Source organism: Myotis yumanensis, unplaced genomic scaffold, assembly GCF_028538775.1.
Source record: "Myotis yumanensis isolate MYYU_CA2020_CCGP unplaced genomic scaffold, mMyoYum1.0.hap1 SCAF_12, whole genome shotgun sequence".
Taxonomy (NCBI): domain Eukaryota; kingdom Metazoa; phylum Chordata; class Mammalia; order Chiroptera; family Vespertilionidae; genus Myotis; species Myotis yumanensis.
The window spans coordinates 6,132,019-6,152,458 of NW_027223763.1; the positions used below are offsets into that span (position 1 = coordinate 6,132,019).

The window sequence follows — 20,440 nt, forward strand, 5'->3', positions numbered from 1 at the left end:
TAAACAGCAGAGGCTGCTGTATCTCGTTTACTTGTCCTCTTACTTTATGGAAGGGCGAGCAGGCAAGGGCGACTGGGCAGAGGTGAGCTCAGCAGCAGCCAGAGGAAGGAGCACCAGTGCGCTCCGTGGGTTTGGGGGCTCAGTGTCTGGGGGTCACGTACCCTCCCAGAAGGAAAGGGTTGATAAGCCATTCAAATGAAGTGCCAGAGGCACACCGACTTATAACTCTAACTGTTCTTACGTTTGCTATAAAAATTACTTCTAAGCATAACAGGGCTTACAGTTGCTTCAAGCTGGACCTCACACACCTGGTTTTACCTCAGTCTCTTTTGGTTCCAGCACAGCGTTCTACCTGAATCGCAGCTTGACAAGCACATTTCATATTTATTTAATATATTTTTATTAATTTCAAAAAGGAAGGGAAGAGGGAGAGAGAGACAGAAACATCAATGATGAGAGAGAACCATTGATCGGCTGCCTCCTGCATGCCCCCCACTGGGGATCGAGACCACAACCTTGGCATGTGCCCTAGACCGGAATCGAACCTGGGACCCTTTAGTCCGCAGGCTGACGTTCTATCCACTAAGCCAAACTGGCTAGAGCCACATTTCGTATTTATTATTTTTTTAAAAATCTGACATTCCACATAACTCTATATCACTCAGTACAAGGAGGGGCTTTTAGGCCAATAAGATCCTTCTGAGCACACCCCTTTCGGATCACTGGTGGAGGAGCCTGTTGCTAGCGGTCTCAACTGTGGCTGTGCCTAGAATACAGACTCCCGGCCTGCCCCTCGGGCCTGGCATACCAGGATCTCAGTGAGTTCTCCAGGACCTAACACGGATCAAAGTGGTACAATTATGAAGCAGGAAGTTCTGTTACCTTCTGTATCTCAGGATGAAAAATTTCCCTGGGGCCTTTCTCAAATTTGTCCAGATTCATGGCACTGAAACAGAACAGACAGCATGAGGCAGGCGCGGCAGGAATGGGAACGACGTGGAGCAGGTCTCGGCTCTTCAGAGAAGCTAGAGAGCATCTCCTAGGACAGTGGTCGGCAAACTGCGGCTCTCGAGCCACATGCGACTCTTTGGCCCCTTGAGTGTGGCTCTTCCACAAAATACCAACTTCTGCGCATGGGCCATGAAGTTTCAATCGCACTGTATGTGCGCGCCCACAGGTGGTATTTTGTGGAAGAGCCACACTCAAGAAGCCAAAGAGTCGCATGTGGCTCGAGAGCCGCAGTTTGCCAACCACTGTCCTAGGAAATCGTGAGAGGGTCTGGCCCCCAGGAGACAGACAAGCGAGGGGGAATCCAGGAGTAACTATGTGAACATAGGACAGTACCACACACCACACTGTACTTTCCTTACATAACTGTCCCCAATGACACTCGATGGTAAGGGCGGGGGGGGGGGGGGGGGGGGGGCAGGGCGGAGAGGAATCGAGAGCATTTGCTTTGGGCAACCCTGACTAGTCTTCATGATTCTTACTTTTATTTCCTAAAAGAGTGACTCATTGACAGTTACAGAGCGAGTCATGATAAACTGAGATGTAATGAAGATGACCTGGTATTTCTTTCTTCCTGTGGTAACTCCTCTGCCACGACTGGCAAAAGACCATCCCGAACAAGGTTGTTCTTTGTTTTACTTTGGACAAGCAACACGCATTTCCTGCTGCCTATGCCCCTGGAGAGGAAAAACGGGCCACTGACCCAGACCTCTGAGGCCCCTTCAGCCAGGATTCCTCTGCTCGTGACAGGTAACCCAAGAGCTAATGTTAAAGCGTGTACTTACGCCAGGCCCTCTGCTAAATGCTTTAAGGGACTGTCTCGTTTAGTCTCTGTGAGGCAAGTACTAGTATATCCCCATTTTACAGATGAGGAAGACAGAGTGACCTCGGGAAAACCACGTATACAGGCTCCTGGGGTTGGGGTTCCACTCGGCGGCACTCACCTTAAGATGGACTTCACAGAGAGCGTCTTGGTGGGGCTGTAGGGAAGGCATATTTTCTGGGTACCCTGGAAAGTCAAAACACCCGATCAGCGAGAGAAGCCTGGCAACTCCCATCTCTGAAAGCGCCCTCCCTGGTCACTTAAAGGAACCACATCTGGCCTTTCTCATTCCCTTCAGTGGCTCAGCTATGAGTAAAGTCATTATATGACACAGAATCGTGCTCAGACTGGACAGCGTCTGCCCCTCCCAGCCCCAGAACTCATGGGTCTCAGCATTACAGCCTCTTCCACGGACGGACTGACAGGTCCCCCGCGCCTTCGGGGTTGTGAGATGTGCCGTCTGAGCCAGACGACAAGGGGGTTTGGTCTCTGAGTCGCAGGTCAGATCAGCCTCAAAGATCATGAAAACATAACAGGCCCCAAATGTGATAGCCCCAAGTCCAAGACTCGAACGAGAAACCACCGAATCTTGCGGAAGGCCTGTGTGAGTCCTCTGTTTCCTGGTGGAAGCCCGTTTCCTCCTCCCACTGTGACTAACGCAGGGAAAGTACCCCAGTAGATGTTGGGAGCGTGAAAGGGAATGAACGAAGGACCCACATCGTTTGTGGTGAAGAAAAACACAAATGGCCAATCCCACGAGCCCTGGGCTCCGCCTCCCCGTGGGCAGTTCATGAAGAACCGCAGGGGCGGGAGCCTCTCTGTCCCATACACCCCACCTCAGGCTGCCCTCGGCTTCTCCACAAAAATGCCTTTACGTCAGGTTGTTACCTTAACCTGCCTAAAAAAAAGGCATTTCTGACACGTGATGTGGACACTTATATAAACAGAAGCAGCACAGCTCACAGGTTAAGTGGGAGGAAACTCCAGGCCCAAGCCGGTTACTTACCGTTTTCCTCCAGAGAATTGCACGATATTGAGGGACTCGCTGATTGTTCTGGTCAGAAAGGGTCACGGACAAGAAGAAGGGGCTCTTCTCGGCATCGTTTCCGATGTAGTTCTGATGGACTGGGGAAGAGACGGGCTTAGGACAGGGACAACCTAATGGCTCCTCCAGTCCCCAGTGTGGGGACACGTCAGGTGGTATCCAGCCCTTCGCACAGGGTCGGGGAGCAGCAACCCCAAACCCAGCTTGAGACAGAACCCGATGACTCTCCAGAACAGTGGTTCTCAACCTTCCTAATGCCGCGACCCTTTAATACAGTTCCTCATGTTGTGGTGACCCCCAATGTCATTGTTACAAATTGAACATAAAGCATAGTGATTAATCACAAAAACAGTATGTAATTATATATGTGTTTTCTGATGGTCTTAGGCGACCCCTGTGAAAGGGTCGTTCGACCCCCAAAGGGGTCGCGACCCACAGGTTGAGAACCATTGCTCTAGAATCGCACACTCCCATTCCCCTAGCCAGGGGCTGGTTCTGGGGTGAGCGTATGACCCCATTCTGGCCAATGAGACAGGAGGAGAAACGTGTCTAGAGGTTTCTGGAAAGGCTTCCTCGCTCTTGGAGATGGCCTTCCGGATGAACTCTGGATGGTGGTGTCTCGAAGTGATGCCTGGAATCGCTGCAGCCATTCTGTGACCCTGAGGAAGCCCAGCCTGATGACATCACAGAGCCTGTGACTCCACCCCCCCTAGAGCCTGGCCTCCCTCTGGGTTTCTTATTAGACCCCTTACTGCAGGGATGCTCAAACTTTTTAAACAGGGGGCCAGTTCACTGTCCCTCAGACCGTTGGAGGGCCGGACTATAGTTTAAAAAAACACTATGAACAAATTCCTATGCCCACTGCACATATCTTATTTTGAAGTAAAAAAACAAAACGGGAACAAATACAGTATTTGTATTTGCATGTGGCCCGCGGGCTGTAGTTTGAGGACCCCTGACTTACTATTTCAGCCAGTTGAGGAAGCCGAGGCATCCACACCATCTTCCTCCTGTCATCACTGCTCCAGGACTATGTTTTGCAAGCATTTGGGAGGCTGACAACTTCCCACTGATTTCTTTCTTTATAACGGAGTATGCCTCGCCAAGTAAGGGAGCTTCTTAGCACAGTGCAGGAACGGATTGTTCAAAAAGACACCTTTTGGGTCTGGCCACTCTCATTTTCTAGTTCAAGCCTCACATCTTCTACAAACTAATGTATGAGTCTAATAAGAAATGTGTCTAACTCATTTCCAATCCCACAGCAGCGACCGTTCTTCCATTTCTTCCGCCGTGAGCCACACTCCTGCCTGCCACCTCTCCCTGTATGTTCACCAGAGCCCTTCGTTGTCCGTGTGTGTCACGTGCCAGGCATCAGGCTTGGGGTTTTTCCTGTGTATCTCTTTGAAACATCTGTCCAAACCTGCTAGGTGTGCACCAGTAACACCCCCACTTCACAGATAAGGCAACTACATCTCAGAGAAGCAGAGAGTACCAGGTGTAAGGTCCTATGGTGAGTGAAAGTGGGGCAGGATTCAAACCCATGAAGGCAGGGGCCGTGACTGCCTTTGGCAGCTCCACATTGGCCCTGGAGCTCAGGGAGCCATTTCTTTTCTCACTGCCTTACACTGTGTTCAAAACCCACTACACTCAGGGCACTTGCCTTGTTAAATCTAAAGCTGCTTTCCACCCTGCAAATTCTTCTATGTTTCAAGTCACTCATTCAGATGATCTGATCCCCTTTATTCTCAGGGGCAAAAACAACTGCCCCCCCCCAAAAATTAGTGTCCTTACACTGGTTAGTGTCACACAGACAGGGTACTTGCAAATCACGCCAACACTGATTTTCATTTTGAATAGCCTTCCCTCCCAGCCACCATCATGGTATACTTACCTTGTCCTAAAAAATACTTGAAATACCATCTGGTGTGGTATTCCGGGTTCTCTAAGTGCACGGCTGTTCTTCGCCAGGTGCCTGGCAGAGCAGAGGCATTCTGTAACGGGACAACGTTGTGCCATGAGGAGGCTTATTCATTAGAAAGTAAACAAGAAGCTGACAATGAGCCAGAGGCTGAAGAACCAGAAAAGTCATTGTTAAAAGCATATAAACAGCCCTAGCCAGTTTGGCTCAGCAGATAGAGCGCCGGGCTACGGACTGAAGGGTGGGATTCCGGTCAAGGGCATGCACCTCATTAGCAGGCTCAATCCCCGGCCCTGGTTGTGGCATGTGCAGGAGGCAACCAATCGATGTGTCACTCCTTCCCTTCCACTCTCTCTAAGAATTGATGGGAAAATATCCTCGGGTGAGGATTAACAACAAGAAGCATAGAGACTGGGCTGTGCCCACGTTGTCATTAGAAAAGGCGCCCAGTCTAAATGGCATCACAGGAGCATCTGGGGCGTGGGGAAAAGGGACCAAGCGACCCCGTGGGCTCAGCTATTTCTAACCTGAGTATAACTTGGGTTTAAAGTTCACTCCTTTCTGGTCCGAAGCTTCCGAAATACTTGGGCGCTGGTGCCCCCTAGAGGCACGCCCTTCTGTTGTCACCCTGGAAGGCACATTTCACCTGGAAGATATCTCTCCAGCATCTTGAGTTCATATTCTTTGTAGAATTTTAAAAATTTATCATAAAAATTACTCAGTTAATGTGGAAAATACAGACAATCATAATGAATAACCAGAATCCTCTGTCCAAAGATAATCGTTATTAACGATTTGGTATGATTTCCTGTTTTTTTTCTACATGTGCAAACATATGTCATTTTGCTCCAATGGAATCATAATGAACATACAGTTTCAAACTCCTTTGGTGTCTACATTGTACCATGCGTATAGACAGACTTCAGGAACATGCTTTTCTTTTTTAAGATTTTAAAACTGATTTTGAGAGAGAGAGAGAGAGAGAGACATTCATTGGCTGCCTCCTGTATACCCTCTACTGGGGATTGAACCCACAACCTTTCAGTGCACGGATGACACCCAATCAGCTGAGCCACACTGGCCAGGGCTGGCACAGACTTTTCCGGTTTGGACACGTCTCTAGTGATTTCCTAGGTGTTTGTGGTCAGTTGCTTTCTCATGTTGAAGTTTCCTTCAAATCCAAGTTTACAAAGAGGCTCTTCTTAGGAAGGACTATTGAATTTTACTGGAAGCTTTTTGGGTAACTATGGAGAGAACAGGTTAAATGAGGAAATCTCAGTGACGTAATGAATTACACTACAGCTCTGCGGTGCAGTGTGGCCGTTAGATTTCTGGAATGCACCCCCGCCCCCCAGCCCCGGGTGCAGGTCTCTCCTGATGCTGCCGGGTTTAGAACACGCGTTATGTGTCCTGCTCCTTAGGAGCTGGAGCCGCGGGCGTCTCCTCTGTATGGTTTCTGTTGTGCTTTCAGGCGAGTCTTACTGTGGACAGAGGACGGGGATGCCCGTCTCTCGCGTGGCTCTGGATGCAGACACTCAGGGAGCGAGCTCTACGTCCAGGCACCGGGTCGGCACCTCCTACGCACCAGCTCCACAGCCTTTCCCAGCTTCCCGAGCTTGGGGAGCGTCCGCTGGGCTCCGGGGCAGAGTATGCAGTGGAGTGGAAACTAAGTCTTAACCTTACATCACCTTCTGTGTCCTTAACGTTCTGCCTTTTCAATCTATCAAGGAGTTAAAAAGTATGTTAACATATCTTAGTATGATTGTGCTTTTTATTGAATTTTCTTGAATTTCAAAAATTCAGCGACTGATGTGCACATATAAAAGCCATGAGACTAGGAAGAGCGCGGGAGCATGTGTGTGGCCTTGACCAGGCCCACCTGCTGTTATCACTGTATCCTCGGATTCATTTGTTCCCTCCCCTCCCTCTCTCTACACACACACACACACGCGCGCGCGCGCACACACACACGCACACACACGTACACACGCACACACACACGCACACACACACACACGCGCGCGCACACAATTTCCTCAGCCACTTAAGACTAAGTTGCCTAGAGAATAGCCCCATATTCCTAAAGGCTTCAGTGTGCATTTCCCAAGAAGAGGGATGTTTTCTTACATCAGCACAGTTAGCTTTATCAACTTTTGTAAATTCAACCTCGATATTTTAACCTACCACCTGTATTCCAGGTTTGTCAACTGACTCAGCAGTGTCATTTAAGGGGATCATTTGGTGCCATGTCTCTTTAGATTCCCTTAATCCGGAACGTTCCTACAGACTCTGTCTGTCTTCTATTACACTGACACTTGTGGAGAATGAGCATTCCCCATTCCCACCCCCGACCCCCGCTTTTAAAAAAGAAAGCGGTCCTCATTGTGGGCTCATCTGCTGCCCCGTGACTGGGTTCAGGTTGTGCACACCTGGTCGGAACACCACACAGGTGCCGCCATCCTCCTCCGCTTGTCCCATTTCCAGAGATCCACCAGTTCCTTCTGGGCGATGCTAACGCTGACCACCCGTTGGAGATGGTGCCTCTTAGCCTTGACCTTTCGTGTGACTAGGAGGCCGTATAATTGGATTTTATTCCCTGTAGAATTTTTGGATGATTCATTATCAACAGCCACTCATTCTATAACCATAACCCCCCACAGTACTCCTGGTGCACAGTTCTTTCCACCACGTCACCGGGCAGCACGCATGATGCATAGCCCGGGGGTCCACCAGCCAGCCGCCCACAGGGGCAGGTGTCATGGTCCCCAGGCCCTGGGCCCTGGGAGGCGCCTGCAGAACCTGGAAGCCACCCAGACATTGAAGCCCCTTGAGCCTCCAGTGCTGCAGGCCCAGAGAGGTCTCTCAGTGGCAGCCAGATCCAAGGTCATCCTGTGAGCTCAGTGCTCTAGATCTGCTAACTGTGCACCCTTGGGCCCACTAGCGCCATCCTCAGGATTTCTGTGGTCAGGGCCCTGGAACCTGCATTTTAACCAGCATCCCAGGTAATTCTGATGAACACGGAACTTTGAAAGAATCCAGGGAGGACATGAACTTGGGGCAAAAAATTCTTCATTTTCCCTAACTTCTCACTAAAACTTAGTATTTCATCAGTTATGAATATATGCAAAAACTACAGTAGAATAAACAGCCCCGATACCACGTCACACACACAAAAGTCACAGTTATTTTCAAAACTCATCCTAGCGACTGCAGGTATCTTGAAATATTGTTCACACTCTTCACAGTTCAAAATTAAAATAGTTAAGAGACCTGCTGCTGGATTTGTTATTTAAAGTATTCATTAAAAAACATGTATATTACAGTTTTATATATTGGGTCTTAAAAAGTCATTTTGATAACTATTTTTCTTTAAGTGAATTACTTCTTTTTTTTTAATCGTCACCCAAGGATATTTTCTCATTATTTTTAGAGAGAGTGGAAGAGAGAGGGAGAGACAGAGAGAAATATAAAAGTGAGAGAAACACATCAATTGATTGCCTCTTGCATGAGCCCTGACCAGGGTCCAGGCCAGGGAGGAGCCTGCAACTGAGGTACGTGCCCTTGACTGGAATCGAACCCAGGAACCTTCGGTCCAGGCTAACTCTCTATCCACTGAGCCAAACCGACTAGGGCGAATTACTTCTTTAAAAAAATTTTTTTTTATTGATTTCAGAGAGGAAGGGAGAGGAAGAGAGATAGAAACATCAATGATGAGAGAGAACCATTGATCAGCTGCCTCCTGCACACTGGGGATCAAGCTCACAAGCCAGGCATTTGCCCTGACCAGGAATCAAACTATGACCTCCTGGTTCACAGGTCGACACTCAACCACTGAGCCTTGCCGGCCGGGTGATAACTCTTTCAATGCAACTGTTTGCCTCTGTTATCCTAGGCCAGTGGTCGGCAAACCGCGGCTCAAGAGCCACATGCGGCTCTTTGGCCCCTTGAGTGTGGCTCTTCCACAAAATATCACGTGCGGGCGTGCACATACAGTGCGATTGAAACTTTGTGGCACATGCGCAGAAGTCGGTATTTTGTGGAAGAGCCACACTCTAGGGGCCAAAGAGCCGCATGTGGCTCGCAAGCCGCCGTTTGCTGACCACTGTCCTAGGCATTTTGTTTCGTGCATTTGAAAGCATTGTTCTGAGAAGGGGTCTACAGGCTTCACAGGCTGCCAAGGGGGGCCAAAGGCACAGAAGATGACCCAGACCCGGCCGTCTGCAGCCTCCCCCACCCTCGGAGTGAACTCCCAACTGCGACCAGAGTGGCCAGGGCGCGAGTGCGGCACAGCCGTTGGGAGTGACAGGCGGCACTCTGGCCAGTGCCGTGCCCATGTCTCCATCCAATTATGGGTTCTTTTTAATGATGAAAAAGTTACCTATTTATCTGTCATCTTCACTGAATACTTAGCTAATGTGGGGAAAAGCCCAACACCATGAAAGTTGTGAGCCTCGCAGAACAAGACACTTCCCACCCCTTGTTGAAAGACATATGATGAGGTGCAAAGACAAGAATATACCCAGGAGCTGGCAAAAGAAATGGGAACCAAGCAAAACAGACCCTCTTCCCAGGACTCCAGAAGAATGACTCTGAAAACGAGTTCGAATTTCTGACGACATGGAGTAGAAATGGGCAGCAAAAGGCACAGGTCTTAAGTGCATATTCTAGGGGAGGAAAAGTAATTTTCCTTCAACTCTTCTGAGTTCTTCTGGTTGGTCTAATAATCCAATTAGCATGAGACAGACTAACAGGAGAAAAGAACCAGATTTATCACGTGTGCATACTGGGGCTCTGTAAGACTGGGACCCGGGACTGGTGTCTCTCAGCCTGAGCTGAGGAGAAGGAGGGCAGTGACTCAGACTTCAAAGGGAATGAAGGCGATTCTCGGGTAGATGAGAAAGTACATTTGGTGAACAGATTCTTGCTGGGTCGCCCAGAAACAATGGGACGCAGGAGGCAAGCTATCTAACAGCTTTCCAGGCTCCTCCCTGTCCATCTAACAGCTTTCCAGGCCCCTCCCTGTCCATCTAACAGCTTTCCAGGCTCCTCCCTGTCCATCTAACAGCTTTCCAGGCTCCTCCCTGTCTATCTAACAGCTTTCCAGGCTCCTCCCTGTCCATCTAACAGCTTTCCAGGCTCCTCCCTGTCCATCTAACAGCTTTCCAGGCTCCTCCCTGTCTATCTAACAGCTTTCCAGGCTCCTCCCTGTCCATCTAACAGCTTTCCAGGCCCCTCCCTGTCCATCTAACAGCTTTCCAGGCTCCTCCCTATCGGCCACACCTAGTTCACGTGGTGTGAAGGTGCTCTCCCTCCCTGGAGGGCATTTCTAACTGAATTCCTTGCTGCAGACAGGCCTGGGCTCACCCATGTGCCGAGGGAGCCCCCGCACACGTGGGCGTCAGGGTCCAGCGCCCACAGCGCTCCCACTGCCTCACTGTCTCTTTTACCCCTCGGGCACTGTAGGACGTGGAGGAGGAAGACTGCGTCTGGCCCAGACATTCTGAACTCAGTCGAAATCCATACAGTACACCCTCGTGGAGCTGCACGGCCCCTAATGCTGGCCTGTAACTTTAAACAGGGAATCCACCCGCTCACACCACAATCCGATCGCGGCTCAGCGAATGCCTGTGGATTTTCAGTCTCCTCTACAGTGAGTTCCATGAATGAGTGACCATTTAAACCGCCCTTACTTCCGCTTCTAGCTTACATTGCTGAGAGGACACTGGCAGTAAAGAAGATGGATTTAAAAAAAAAAGACTAAAATTTTCCGAATTGCAAATATAAATATTAGCTCCTTAAAAAAAGTGAAATCACACAAAAATTAAAATCCTTTTCTATCCCCCCCATGCCCCAGTCCACTTCCTTTCCCTAAATGCCCACGCTACCAGATTGTGCCGACAGTCCCAGATTTCTCTGTGAGTTTACAAAGATGTGCTTACTTTATACATCAATACATACATAACATCCACATTCACACACACACCTGTATACATACATGCATACATACATATATACATGTAAATACCTACACATGCCATTTGTTTTCATGAATGAGACAGTATCATAGATATTATACTAAAACATGTTTTTTTTCACTAAAGAAAATACCTTAGAAACATTGCCATGTCAGTACATATGGATCTACCCTGTCCTTTTTAACAACTATGCAGATTCTTTTAAAAAACCGAACACTTCAGTTGAGTATCGATGTATAAAATATGTAAAGAGCAGAAAAGGCCTAAAGTGGGAAGTTAAGGCCCCCCAACTCCTTCCCGACCTCCCGTTTTCATTCTCCACGGGAAATGGCAATCAAACCCGTGGGTGCCCTTCTGGAACTTTCTTGCATACTGACAAGCATATTTATCTTTCTTTGTTGTTTTAAGGAAATGGGGAGGTATCGTACGAATCATTCTGGAACTCGCTTTTCTGTCTAACACTGTATGTGAGACATTTCTCTGTGGCGTCACATCTATCGCCACCTCGCCTTTCCAACAGCTGGGAAGCCGTGCATTGTTCAAACGGATCATAATTTCCACAATCACTCCTCTACTGATGGAAACTGGGGAAGCTCCCAGGTGTGGGTTTTTTTTTCTTCCTGTTTTAAATAATGCTAGCACACACATCCTAACAATAGAGCTGCGGCTAAACGCTGTGTGCATCTTTAATGACTGCTAATGGTCCTCCCAAAGGACGGTGCTATGCACATATCCCCCAGCAGTGTGTGGAGACTCCTCCCGTGCCAGGAGTCCGCCCCTGCCCTGCCAGATCCTAATTGATATAGAAGGAGCTGTCAGGGAGGCCCCCAGGGCGCCACCCAGGTCACACTCATTTCAATTATTAATCAGAGGAGCTCACAGATGGCAGGGGAAGCACAAGGTAACCAACGCTTGGGGGGTGGGGGGTGAGCTAACAGGCAGGTGACAGAATCAAGATGTCGGGAAACTCCCGACAAGTAGCAATTACAGACACACTGAGGAGATTCGACTCAGTGGACAAGGCAAAACCCCCCACGGAGGTGCAAATACAAACTGCAGATGCAACGCACAGGGTGGGGCGGGCGGCTGCTAGGGGGCAGGCGCGTGTCCCCACTCCACCCACAGGAAGTGAGGCTCACGGGCATCGTCATAAACTGGCAGGTGATAGAGCTGAGGTCTGAACCAGGTTCGTTTGACTCCAAAATTGTCCCCGCTACACATGATGTCACCTCACAGCCATTAACAGCTCGGGTGGGGGAGGGTGCTGTGGTTCCCCATGTCATCAGGCAAGGCAGGGGACCTGCCTGCTCCACTCGTGCCTAGGGGAGGGGGGCCCAGAGTTCAGATCTGAGCACTTCAATTTAAAAGGCTCGTTAAGACCTCACACGTGCCCGGGGAGTGCAGGGAGGGTGGTGATGAGGGGAGCGGAGGCCAGGTCTCGGGAGGAAAGGAGCAGGTGTCCTGGAATGCCCGGAGGCAGCACGGTGACGGTCCTGGTGACGATCCGATCCGGTGACGAGGGCTCAGCCTTATACTACGGCTACAGAGAACGCAAACAGAAACTCGGAATGCAAGACACAGACAAATGAATTCACTTAAAACAAACTTTCTAGCAGCCAGAGATGCGGAGAGAGGAGATGAATTGCTGTGGGGGTGCTGCATTAATTGCTTTTGGGGGATTTGTCCCTGGTCCTGGCACGGAGCGCCTACAAGCCTGGGAGCTTCCTGAGTGCTAAGGGTGATAGGAGCGACTTTGGCTCTAAGGAGGCCACTCTGGTGGCCCTAGAGAGCGTCAGGACGGGGCTGGTCGCTGGGAAGATCAAGCCTTGATTTAGGAGCTTGAAACGTTCAGATCTAGCCCGGCTGGCGTGGCTCAGTGGTTGAGCGTCAACCTATAAACCAGGAGGTCACAGTTCAGTTCCAGGTCAGGGCACATGCCCAGGTTGCAGGCTCGATCCCCAGTGTGGGGAATGTAGGAGGCAGCCAATCAACGAGTCTCTCTCATCATTGATGTTTCCATCTCTCCCTCTCCCTTCCTTTCTGAAATCAATAAAAATATTAAAAAACCAAAAAACCAAAAACCTTGCGGACCCAGTCTGAAATCTCTGGATGAGGCGCTGAACGATCCAATCGCCAATGGCCAATGGTTTAATCAGAGGCGCCTATGTGATGGAGCCTCCACAAAGCTCTGCACCCCGGGGTTCAGCAGCTCCCGCTGGTGCACACACCAAGTCCATGGAAGCTCTGTGCCCCTGGGCTGTTCCTGAACTGTATCCTTTACAATAAAAGGATAATAGTAAGTAAGGTGCTTTCTGAGTTCCGAGTCATTTTAGCAAATGAGTGAGCCTGAGGGCACCCCTGACTTTGTGACCTGGGACTTGATCCTCACAATTGGCATCTGACGTGAAGGCTGCCCAGTGGGCTGAGCCCTTGAGCTGTGGAGTCTGACACTAACTCTGAGTGGTTTGTGTCGGAAGTGAATTGAATTGTGGGACACTCAGCAGGTATCAGAACTGGTTGGAGTCAGGAAGGAAAACACCTATGAAGGCAGTAGAAACTTCTCTTTACTGGAGACCTTCAGCAGGGCCAGGCAGCTGGCTGCTGGTAGAGCTGCAGGATTCATGCCGTGGGCGGGAGGGGGTGCGGAGGGGTGGGGTGGGGAGCTGGCCCAGATGAACCCTGAGGCAGTAGGTATGGTCCCCGGTGCTGGCCTGCAAGCTGCTACCAGTGCACGACCAAGCGTGCAGGAACGGGAAGCAAGCATGTAGGAAACTACAGCAATCTGACATGACCGTGACCCCTTAAACGGAGTCCAGACCATCTGGGTGTGACTGAACTCGGTGGTAAGTGCATGAGGCGGGTGGGGCCTACTGGTCAAGCATAGTAGGACCACAGCAGAATGTAGGTCTGCAACAGACTGGAAATTAAAAAGTGGGTCCTTCACCGCAAAGAGTCGGAGAAGTGCGGCTCAGGGCCTCAGCCTCACGTGCTGACCCCGAGGAGGCCTTTCTCACCACCCTAAGCAGCTCTTCCTCACTCTGCGCCACGGCCCGGCTTGTTTTCTCTATAGTCGTCACCAAGAGTTGCAATCATCCTGTACAGCCGTGAGCCTGAGGGCAGGCGCCACAGCAGTCATATCCACCCTGCACCACCATCACATCCACCCTATATCACCATCATATCCACCCTGCACTACCGTCATATCCACCCTGCACCACCATCATATCCACCCTGCACCACCATCTTATCCACCCTGCACCACCGTCTTATCCACCCTGCACCACCGTCATATCCACCCTGCATCGCCGTCTTATCTACCCCGCACCACCGTCTTATCCACCCTATATCACCGTCATATCCATCCTGCACCACCGTCTTATCCACCCTATATCACCATCATATCCACCCTGCACCACCATCACATCCACCCTGCACCACCGTCATATCCACCCTGCACCGCCGTCTTATCTACCCCGCACCACCGTCTTATCCACCCTATATCACCGTCATATCCATCCTGCACCACCATCACATCCACCCTGCACCACCGTCATATCCACCCTGCACCACCATCTTATCCACCCTGCACCACCATCTTATCCACCCTGCACCACCATCATATCCACCCTATATCACCATCATATCTACCCTGCACCACCGTCATATCTACCCTGCACCACCGTCTTATCCACCCTGCACCACTGTCATATCCACCCTGCACTACCATCATATCCACCCTATATCACCATCATATCCACCCTGCACCACCGTCATATCCACCCTGCACCACTGTCATATCCACCCTGCACTACCATCATATCCACCCTATATCACCATCATATCCACCCTGCACCACCGTCATATCCACCCTGTACCACCGTCATATCCACCCTGCACCACCATCATATCCACCCTGCACCACCATCATATCCACCCTGTACCACCGTCATATCCACCCTGCACCACCGTCTTATCCACCCTGCACCACCATTATATCCACCCTGCACCACCGTCATATCCACCCTGCACCACCGTCATATCCACCCTGCACCACCGTCTTATCCACCCTGCACCACCGTCATATCCACCCTGCACCACCGTCATATCCACCCTGCACCACCATCATATCCACCCTGTACCACCGTCATATCCACCCTGCACCACCGTCTTATCCACCCTGCACCACCGTCTTATCCACCCTGCACCACCGTCATATCCACCCTGCACCACCATCATATCCACCCTGTACCACCGTCATATCCACCCTGTACCACCGTCATATCCACCCTATATCACCGTCATATCCACCCTGCACCACCATCATATCCACCCTGCACCACCGTCTTATCCACCCTGCACCACCGTCATATCCACCCTATATCACCATCATATCCACCCTGTACCACCGTCATATCCACCCTGCACCACCGTCATATCCACCCTGTACCACCGTCATATCCACCCTGCACCACCATCATATCCACCCTGTACCACCGTCATATCCACCCTGTACCACCATCATATCCACCCTGTACCACCGTCATATCCACCCTGCACCACCGTCTTATCCACCCTGCACCACCATCATATCCACCCTACATCACTGCCTGGCACTGAGAGTTGACCCTCGGAATGTGGGCTGGATGAATGACTTGACATATTATGTGAAAAGTGCTCCTGCTACAACTTAGGTTTGGTACTGGTGGGCCAGGTTATTCAACCAACCCTCCCACTGAAGAAACTGAAAGTACTAGAAAATACTAAAACCATCTTACAAGCACTGGTCTGCTTCTATGAGAGTGTGAAATTACCAACCCAAGTTGAAAGGCAGTGGGAACCTGGAGAGGTAGTGGGGCATGGAAGCGCTTCTTAGCCTGAGAATAGTCGTCAATCCCGGCAAAACTAAATCTGGCTGCTGGTGACTCCCGGGGGCAAGAAGGCAAATAATCAAATCCCCAGGACCCACTGACGCAGGTCAGGCTGACAGGAGACACCCCACTCCACTCACGCTGGGACCCGAAGGCGACACACTGAAGAGGAGGGGGACCCAGAAGAGACCATTGTACCCGAAGAACCCCGGGAGCTGCCGCGGCGCTGGGCAGCTGGGCGGGGTGTCCCGGGAAGGGAGACAGGGAGCCAGCCTCCATGTAAGTTTCCAGCTCCTTCCTCCATCACGAGGGGGGGGGTTAAAAAAAGTTTCAAGCTGGGAATTCAAAGGTGTCTGGAGAAAGTGAGTGCGAACCCTCCCTCCAATCCTGACACGAATTCTGTGTGTGCGTCCCCCGCATGCACCAGGAGCTCTCCGACACCCGAACCACGAATGGCACACGAGAAACGCAGCACCAGGGGCACCACAGTCACGCACGGGAGTACCAGCCACAGGCGGCGAAGCCATTACGCTGACAAGGTGAAAAAATAAAAGGCAAATTTAACATTTTAAGGTAATGTCCACAGAAACTATAAAAAACAACCAAGCAACCTTGGGTTAGGCAATGGTTTCTGAGATATGACACGAGACACACAGGCAACAGAAAAATAGATGGAGGAGACACCATCACATTTAAAAACGTGTGTGCTTCAAAGGACACAATCAAGAAAGTGAAGAGACATCCTACAAAATGAGAGAAAACGTCTGCAAATCATATATCTGACACAGTATCCATCCTGTAGTGAGCATCCTTAAAATCTATAATAATAAAAGCACAATATGCTAATTAGACCGGACGACCTTTGGAATGAAGCCGGGGCTGCAGTTGCCTCGGGCTGAGGAAGCCACCGCGGCCGCGAGGGTGGAGCCCCTTGCACGAATTTCATGCATCAGGCCTCTAGTTCAATAATAAAAGGAAAACAGCCCCATGGTGCAGTGGTTTTGCCATTTCTTTGTTCGTGGGTTTGGACATTTTTAGGCAGCAACATGGCGCTCCGAGGCCCTGCCTGCTCCTCTGACTCGGGCCGCAGCCCTGCCTGTTTTGTTTGTCTTCCCCGAGTCTCGGATCCTCAGGTCTCCTGCCAGGCTGGGCGGTAACACCGGCCAGAAGCTTTACCCGAGACCATCGATACAAACCACAGCCACATGCTGCATAGAGTGCTCGTGCTCAGTGTCTTTGGCAGAAACAGCACCGGAGACCACGTTCGAGCCTGGCTATCATCTTTCCCACAGAGGCCATCGGAGACGGGCCTGTGTTTGGGATACAACAGACCACAGTGATTTGTGAAATCGATCCTTCTAGCAAACGGCTCCAGAGATGTAAGGGAGCTGCCCACGCCGCGGGTGAGTGTGGAGCCACGGGGCCGGGCAGGCTGGCTCAGGGCCGCTGCGGCCCAGCACGCTCCACAGGCGATTTCTCACCCCCACGGGGTCCCAGAACATGGCCGCCAGCATGTGGCAGGACCAGGGGACATCCCCGGGCGAGGACTGTGTGATGATCCAAGTGAGAGGTGATGCGAGGCCCACCTGGAGGCTCTGGGTCTCTTTCCTGGGAGGCGTGGCTTTCCTCTGGGCGCGGGTGCTGGCCTGGCCGAGCTGTGTGGCTGGGAAAGCCCAGGGCAGTCTGTTCATTTTGGGCGGGGCTGACGTTTTGCCCAATTCTGGCAGCAGCAGGACTTCTCGAGGTGAGCAACCTCCTTGGTCTCTGTGCTCTAAGCAGAAAGAAGCTCAGCGTGGTGGTGCTGGCACCCTGAGCACCAGAAACGGAGGGTTCGCGCTTCTGCTCCTGACTGAGTGGCGGGGACGCCCTGGGCCGGGACGCCCTGGGCTGTCGTCTCAGCGGCCGGGCCCTTGGGGAGGGCTGTGCTCAAGCCTCGGGCGCACATTCCCCTGGCGCCCCTTCTTCTGTGTGGGTCAGTGGACACCGCTCTGGACAGGAAGCATGTGGACACCTCTTCAGAGGCCCAGCCTGAGATGGGACCGCCCCCCTGGCCTCACAGGACAAGGCGAGGTGGGCGCCCGGGTACCTGGGTGTGCTCCATGAAGGCCAAGGTGAAGATGGGCAACGGCATCCAGACGCTGTGGCCTTGAGCGACTCCATAGCCCTTCACCAGGGAGTGGACGCAGGGTGCCCAGGAGGGCGAGGCTGGCTCTCAGGCACCAGGACCATGATCACCGCCACTGTTACCGTGACAACCGTCACGTGCTGAGTGCACGTTGTGTGCCGGGCACCGTGCTCACAGCTCCCCCCGCTCAGCTCTCGGAATCCTCTCCATCGTCCCAGACAGTTTCCACTGCAGATGGTGAAGCCGAGGCTCGGAAAGGCTGGGTTACCTGCACAGGGCCCTGAGCCCAGGTGGCCCCGAAGCTGGGGTCTGCTGAAGCACGGTGACAGGCAACCTCTCCAGGAGGCAGCAAAGAAAAAACGGGGGCACTTACATGGCCTCTGCAGTTCTAGGGGAGACCCCAAGGGGTAGAGCGGGCAGCGGAAGTTTGAAAGAAGAAAGAAAAGCAACTGAGAGCCCAGCGTGAGGGCCTGGCCCAGGAGTGGGGGCAGCAATGCCTCCTTTCCGTGTCCTCGCTGAATAGAGAGGGCATTTCGCAACCACAGAGATTTCTGGCCTCTCTCTCCAGGACCTTGTTGCTCACAAGGCAGTGACCAGAGGCCGGCCGGGGACTCCGGGGGCCATGCACAAAGGGCTGTGGTCCCATTGGCCTTTGGTCCCATCTCCTGTCTCCCTGGCTCCCGTACAGATCTGTTAAAGGGCCTGTGTCACCCTGTCAGAGCACCTTCCACACAGAGTACTGGCCTCTCCGCCTCAGCTCTGCTCCCGGAAACACCGAGGAGCTGTGTACCCTCCCGGCTCCACTCGGGCAAGACCTCTGGGTAGTGAGGGCCCAGCCCGCCCGGCTCGCTCACATAGCCCTGTGCTGGGTGACAGCATCGGGCCCGGGAGCTTCCTACCTCGTCCGAAGAGCCGTTCTCCACTCGGAACCGTCCGGCCCTCTGGATGGCTCCATCGGCATCGCTGGAGATAAGCTGGGACAAGAGAGCGCGCGGTTAGGTAGCTGCTCAGCACGACAACGTCCCTCTGTCTGTCTCCGTCCCTCTGTCTGTCTCCGTCCCTCTGTCTGTATCCGTCCCTCAGTCTGTATCCGTCCCTCTGTCTGTATCCGTCCCTCAGTCTGTATCCGTCCCTCTGTCTGTATCCGTCCCTCTGTCTGTATCCGTCCCTCTGTCTGTATCCGTCCCTCAGTCTGTATCCGTCCCTCTGTCTGTATCCGTCCCTCAGTCTGTATCCGTCCCTCTGTCTGTATCCGTCCCTCTGTCTGTATCCGTCCCTCTGTCTGTATCCGTCCTATGAGTGAGCCAAGTCCCACGGGAGCTGGGCCTGCCTAGCAGCTAACCGTCTGTCTGAAGCTCCCTTGGCCAGGTCCTCGGACGGCCAGCCCCCAGCCTTCAGGAGCTGAAGTGAGGGAGAGACACCTAACCCGCAGGAATGGAGACAACAGCATCGATTCTAAATGTAACCGTATTCCAAGATGGAAAAGCATGAAGGCAATGCTCCCTGGAAAGAGAATCTTAATATATATATTGATTTCAGAGAGGAAGGGAGAGGGAAGTGGGAGAGTGAGCTAGAAACATCAATGATGAGAGGTATCATTGATCGGCTGCCTCCTCACGCCCCCCCCACTAGGGATTGAGCCCACAAACAGGGCATGTGCCCCGACCAGGAATCAAACTGTAACCTCCTGGTTCATAGGTCGACCCTTAACCACTGGACTGAGCCACGCCGACAGGGCAGAGTCCAGTTTTTATGCCTAATCTTTATCTTGCAAAGTGTTTTTTAAAAGCAAATAAAAAGATTTGTGTGTGTGCTTCACTATTCCCGGACCGGACCCTCACGCTGTTGGTGCTCTGAAGGCAGGGAAGAGACTGTGCAGGAGAGAATTTGACCTGGCCAAGGAGAGGTCGCCTGTGCTCTCAGCTCCTGGGAGGTGACCTCTAAGCCTGGAGATGCCCCGAGTGTCTGTTCACCGCTCGGAGTCACATGGACAGCGACGTCCTTTATAACGGGGGCTTTGGGGCGTGTGGTATCAGGTCTACGACTGGACACCAAGACTCAGGTGAGCTCCCCTGGGTGGCAACACTCCGTGTGTAACGCTGTCCGTGACCCTCGGAGCAGGCAGGTGGAACCTGCACCTGGACTAGCTCTCCTGCCTCCGTCCCTGTGTCAGTTCCTTGGCTGATTCTAATCTGGGTCCCTTCACTGTGATGAACCACAGTGAGCTTCGCAGCTTTCAGGAAGTTCTGAGTCTCACAGCACATTATGGAACCTGACAGTGGCTTGGGACCCCGAGTTTCCTAACCTGCAGAGGCCGATTCTAAAGCACCAGGGCTCCTGGGGTGACTGCCATTCTCCCAGGGGAAGCACAGAGGACCCAGTGTTAACTTCTTTGCTTGTGAGCTTCCACTCACTATTAAAATGGAGGGACTAGCAAGTAGGTTTCAAGTCCAGTGTCATTGGCATAGGCTGCCTCGGGGGCTTTGGGGGCAGCATTCTGAGGACACATCTGGAGAGCAAGAGCTGCCATCAATTAGTAATGTCTGACATCGGACTCTGGGAGACTGGAGGTTGGCAGATCTAGTCCTCACGGCGGCCAGCCCCAGCCAGGACTCAGAGGCTTGGAAGAGGAGCTGAGAGCCCTGCAGTGATTCACTCATTCATTCACATGAGACGTA

At 52.0% G+C, this 20,440-nt stretch overlaps 1 protein-coding gene across 3 annotated transcripts in view; it reads right to left on the bottom strand.

Moving 5' to 3' along the window:
* Positions 1-20,440, bottom strand: part of GARNL3 (GTPase activating Rap/RanGAP domain like 3) — a 94,431-nt gene that overhangs the window by 30,282 nt on the left and 43,709 nt on the right. For all 3 annotated transcript variants that reach the window (XM_070430634.1, XM_070430636.1, XM_070430635.1), the window contains 5 exons: positions 18,662-18,736; positions 4,768-4,867; positions 2,838-2,956; positions 1,953-2,017; positions 883-946 (listed from right to left, as the gene is read on the bottom strand). In XM_070430634.1, the coding sequence (XP_070286735.1) occupies positions 883-946; positions 1,953-2,017; positions 2,838-2,956; positions 4,768-4,867; positions 18,662-18,736 (423 nt within the window). The remainder of the gene's footprint in view (positions 1-882; positions 947-1,952; positions 2,018-2,837; positions 2,957-4,767; positions 4,868-18,661; positions 18,737-20,440) is intronic.